General features: G+C 50.6%; 1 protein-coding gene across 1 annotated transcript in view; it reads left to right on the top strand.

Moving 5' to 3' along the window:
• The window catches only part of ALKBH5 (alkB homolog 5, RNA demethylase), a gene marked incomplete at its 5' end in the record, with an annotated part of 16705 nt that overhangs the window by 3027 nt on the left and 8255 nt on the right, over positions 1–5423 (top strand). Inside the window, 1 exon segment of the mRNA XM_008633617.2 lies at positions 3496–3576. Within this exon segment, the coding sequence (XP_008631839.1) occupies positions 3496–3576 (81 nt within the window).

The following is a 5423-nucleotide window of genomic DNA, read 5'->3' as shown; positions in this document are numbered from 1 at the left end:
TTCCTGCTCCTAATTTCATAGCTGCCTACGCAGAAGGGATTTTGCAGAGGGGCTTTCCCTGTTTCCCTTCCTTGACTTTGTTTGCCTGGCCTGAAGCAGGATGTGGTGTTTCCCAGCACTGAACCTGCCTCAGACTCTTGGAAAATGTTCAGACCTCAAACGACAGGTTAGGTGGAACAGCAACTCACCTGGCTGGGCTGTGCCCCTCTGCCAGAAGCCAAAGGCTGAGCCACCCCGTGACCTGCTAATGAGCCTTTCCCTCTCCCAGCAAGACCCTTTTCCCTCTCCTTTCACATTGGCAGGGAAGATTTACTCTTGTAGGTCTTGAGATCTAGAAGATGATGTCGTCCAGTCCCCCCTTTTCCCGCAGCCCTGGGAAGTGGGTGCTCCTGCAGGTTTTTTCCAGTGGCAGCCAGGCCAGGAGGAAGCATCACCTCAGTGTGTGCTGCTGGATCCCAGTCCTGTGGCCCATCACCTCCCTGGGAAGGGGCTGCTAACCTCACCACGTTTGTGGGTTTTTCTTATTTTAACAGTTATTTGTTGAGCATCAACCAATAGAAGCAGTGGCAGGGAGATGGAGGAATTTGCCCTTTCATCTGCAGAACGTGTGTTTTGACAGTGCTTGGGGCTGGGAAAAAGGGAGGGAGCAGGGGGTGTGTGGAGCCAGCTGGGATGGGGGGGTTCCAGCCAGATCCCTGCCCTGCAGCTGCTGTCACAGGAAGCAAATCTTGGCACTGAAACTGCCAGGTGTGTTGTCTCAGCGTTGGAAATGGTGCAGCTGCACTTGGAGCAATGAAAGGCACAGGTAACATTTCCCAGGTTCCGGGAGCTTGTGCCATACGGGCTTCCCTCCCGCAGCTGGAGAGTGCTCCAGGTCATCTCCTGGCTGTTTGTAATGGCAGGGGAACACGGTGATGTGTGTCCCTCCTGTTGTCTCAAGGCGTGCCTGATGGAAGCATAATCAGAGCAGGTTGGAGTCGCTGGAGGATGAACCTCCTTCCTTCCCAGCTGGAGGAATCTCTCTGCAGCTGTCTGCTCCAAAATAGCCTGATCCCTCAGAACAGGCTGTTGGTGCAGAGGAAGTTTCACGCCAGTGCCAGTGGTGATGAGGCAGAGATTTGTTCAAGCTTTTCTTGTTAGAGTCTGTAGAACTTTAAGGCTTCCTTTCTGGGGATGTTTGCACAAAAATATCCACTTTTATCTCTGTGTGAATCAATTCTGGCTCAACAGCAGCTCTTCTGGATGGAAAGAGAGACTCAGGGGGTGTAAGGTTTGACAGCTTAGTTTGGAGTTGGGCTTTGGTTTTGGGGTAGTGTGTGTGGAAGACATCAACACTTCCCCTGTTCTTCTGGAAAACGCTCTGGGATGGAGATGTCACACTCAGGTGTTCTCATGGGCAGGAATTTATGATTTTCCTTTCCAAGTTGCTTTAGGTTTGTTCTCTGGGCAAGAAACCTGTGGGTAGACCCGTGATATCATTATGGGTGTTTTTCTTCAGGGTCTGCCTCAGGGTGTGCAAGGCCAGGCAGTGGGTGAGAAGTTCATGCTGGCACGAGGCAGCACGAGTATGACACAACCAAATATTCTTTTTCTTCCATTTCTCTGCCTGTGCAGAGACACACCATCGCTGTATATGATATAGTGCAAGCAGAGTTTTCCCACACCAGTTTGGCAGACTGGTGTGTCCCCCTTTGGGCCTCAGACTGGAGTGGTGGGGCTGTTGTTTGATGCTGCCCATGTGCATCTGGGACCCCAGGCTTCTTGGTGCCACTCTGAAAGTGATCTGAAAAGGGGGTTCCTGCCTCAGAAAGGAGTGAAAATGAGTGTCCAGGACAAAATCTCATGATGGAGAGTGCAGGTCTGGAAGCAGACCTTTCCCTGGTGTTCAGGATGCTGCTGAGGATGCTGAGTTGAATGTTAACGTGGGTGATATTCATGAATTCACTGGAGCTTGACGCAGAGATTCCTAGAACATAATAGAGCATCATCATAAGCCCCTTGGCATAATGCTGTCGTGTTCTGCAATGCCTGGAGGATGGTGGGGATGGACATCACCCCTGCTTTAACTGGTCTTAGACTTTCAGCTGTCCTCCCAGAGCAGGAAATCTGTGTGTGAGGAGGTGTGTGTTTCTGGGTGAGTGGGTGGGTTATCTAACCAGATCAAGGAAACCCGGTCCTGTCCCCGGAGAAGACTTGAATGTGTGAGCTGTTTTCTGCTTGGAGTGTCCTGAATCACCTGCCAGCCCCTGACCCTAGCATGCCAGCAGCAGCATGGAAAAGCCTTGTGGCGACACTGGGCCTGGTGGTTTCCGCTTCAGGCTGGGTGTGCAGGCTTGAGCAGCCTTCACCCAAGTGCCTTCCAAGGTGTTCCTGCCCTTGTCAGGTGTTTCAGGAGGCTCTGAAGGTGTTCAGTGTCTCTTTTCCCCACACTGGCGTCCAGAAGGCTCTGTGTGAGCTGACACTCTCCAAACGGCAGGTAGAGGGCAGGCCCCACCGCTGGGATCTGCTGGCTCGCACCCTTGGAGTGACGGGATGTGCTCCCAGCAGGGTTTGTGAGTTGGACAGGTGTGGTGGCCGCTCTCCACGGACCCTCCGTGATTTTACCTGCTGTGCTGGGCCCAGGAGTCCTGCTGGAAACAGAAGCAGCCATGTGGAAATGCTCCAGTGTGTTGTGGGAAGCTGGGGCTGTCCTTGGCCGTGGCTTTTCTCCAGCCTGCTGAAAATGTGGAGTATCTGGAGTCATCTCACACGGTGAAACACTCCTGCTGATAGCAGCTACTGCTTGAGCCTGGGCTTTTCCTCCACCCAGGGAGCTGTTTCACCCTGTTATAGGGAGGTTTTAGGGGATTGCAGCTAGGCTTGCAGGTCTGAATTTGAAGGTTACCCCATGTATACTGGGTTAGGGTTGGTGATGTTTGTATGGTGGCTGAGAATGTGCTATGTGATGGGGAGGGTGGTGAGGTGTCTGTGCCCAGGGGAAGGCACTGAGAGGCTCAGCTCTTACCAGCACTGTGCCCCTCTGTGACTAAAAAACCTCCTTGATCTGTTGCATGTTTGGGTCTGGGTGTGCTGCACATCTGAGCCATGAGAGATGGCTTTTCTCATAGGCATGTTTGAGATGATGTTTTGGAGGAATGTGCTCGTTTTTTTCCCCTGTTGCTTTCTAATTTCTTCGTAAATTAATCGTCTGAATCTACGGTTCTACATTTCTACATGTTTTATTTCACAGTACTGGAGCAGGTGGCAGTTTCCTCTGGGGTATGCTGAAGAATTGAATCATAAAACCTCTCCAAACCCCTTGACTTTCCTTATTCTTTCCCATTGTTGGTTCCTTCTTGTAAATCTAGCTCCTGTGTGCCTGGGGGGTGGTGTTTGCAGGAGGAATTCCTGGTGGAAGTTAGGAACTACTGGCCAAACTGAGTTGTTGAGACTGGAAACCACTTTCTGCTCCTGCCTGGCATCTCCCTGACGATGGCTTTTTGTTTCTGTTGTCAGTGGGTATGCGGCTGACGAAATCACACACTGCATTCGACCACAGGACATCAAGGAGAGGAGAGCTGTCATCATCCTCCGGAAGTAAGTGTTGAAGCCCTCCAGACAGCAAGATAAACGTGGATGTGGTGTCATGATGCTTAAACACTTGAAAACTGCCTTGCTCGTTAATTTGCTGGCTTGATCTTACACCTTGATTAGGTGTCACTCTGACGCTCGCTTGTGTCTTGCCGTACCCGGCAGTGGAAGTGGCTGGAACGTGTTCCTCAGGGTTAATAACTTCTTGGCTCTGTGCAGCAGCACTTCATCGTAATGTCTGGGATTGCAAGCCCTGCTGGTGCCCAAACACCTGGCTTTCCTTGGCTGCCCAGCTCCAAACAGCTATGATTTCAAACTCTTGTTTTGGGCTGTGTGTTCAGGTGTCTGGTCATGTAATACCCACATGTGTGAGTTGCCTGGATGGTCTTTTGAAGCTGATGCTTGTGATGAAGAATGTCCTGTAAAGCAGATAAAGTTTCCTTGGTATCATGGCTTTTGTTTGCTGGGGAGAGAGGAAGACACTGGCTTTGGAAGGAAACGTAGATAGTTCAATGCTCGTTACAGAACTTGTCCTTTGAGTCTGTTGGGAAGCCAAGCTCCATAAGCTGCTTTAGAAATAGGCTTCCTGTTCTAGAAGAGCACTCTCGATCAGTGCTTGTTCCTAAAGCTCTTAAGAAAATGGAGACAGAGTAAACCAACCCCACCCCAAAGTCCCTCGGTAAAACCTTCTTTTCTGCCTAGAAATGTCCTCTCTCATCAGTTCCTTCTACTGGGAGACTGAAAAACATGACTGCCACACATTGACCCCTGCTGACTGTGCCTTGGAAGGTGTTAGCAGTAATTCTGCTGTCAAGAAGCATCTTTGTAAATGAAAATACACAACTTTGAGTCCTGTAAACCTAGCCAAAAATGTGGGCATTGGTGGCAGGGCTGTGGTTGTGGCTCGGGCTGGCGTAAGGCTCACAGGCAAGCGGTCTGGATTCACACTGGATGAGCTTTTGGATGGCTTAGTTGGTTTCAAAACAAGTCTGGCAACATTATGAGGATATGGCACAAAGCCAGTGGAGTGGAGTTGGACATCTGGTTAGAGAAACCCATGGAATGAAGGCAGGAAAAACAGCAGCCCTGAGGCATTAGCCTGGCAAAATCAGCCCAGACCCCGGTAGGCAGGATGAGATGTGGCAGGAGACAGAGTGGGATGAAAGGCAGGCTGTAGCCAAACCACCCCACAGCTGGGTATGGCCACGTGAAGTTTGGGGCGAGAGGTTGTGATAAGAACTTAGAGCTGTTGTGCTCATGGTGTTGGAGCAACCAGGGAAAAGCAGCACAAGTGCTGACAAGGAGGCACCTCCAAATCTTACAGCTGCTTTGGTTGGATTTTGGGAAAGAGAAGCCGCCTGTCCTAGGTTGTGGAGCAGTTCCCTGGAAAAGACAGCTAAATAAGCTAAAGCTGCCCAAACTGGTGCAGATATTGAACACACCTGTTTAAACTGGCTCTGCCTCTTGCTTTGTTCAGCTTTGGTAAAGCTGAGGGTGTTGGATTGTTTCAGTCAAGCCTGGCTGCCCTCAAAATGCATCTGGGCGAGAAGGGACCTTAAACCTCACCTCGTTCCAACCCCTGTCATGGGCAAGGACGCCTTCCACTAGACCAGGTTGCTCAGAGCCCTGTCCAACCAGGGCTTTTCTGGGCAGCCTGTGCCAGTGCCTCACTACTCTCCAAGTAAAGGATTTCTTTCTAATATCTAATATAAATCCTTCCTCTTTTAGTTTAAAACTGTTCCTTCTTGTCTTATGACCATCTCCCCATGTAAAAAGTTGCTCTGTTTTTTATAAGCCCCCTTAAAGTCCTGGGAGGAGCAGTGAGGTCTCCCTGGTGGTACCCAGCTGACCTG

The sequence above is a fragment of the Corvus brachyrhynchos genome, unplaced genomic scaffold (assembly GCF_000691975.1).
Source record: "Corvus brachyrhynchos isolate BGI_N302 unplaced genomic scaffold, ASM69197v1 scaffold5, whole genome shotgun sequence".
In the NCBI taxonomy this organism is placed as follows: Eukaryota; Metazoa; Chordata; class Aves; order Passeriformes; family Corvidae; genus Corvus; species Corvus brachyrhynchos.
Note: the sequence above shows the minus strand (reverse complement) of the source record. Positions and strands in the feature narration are given on the sequence as shown.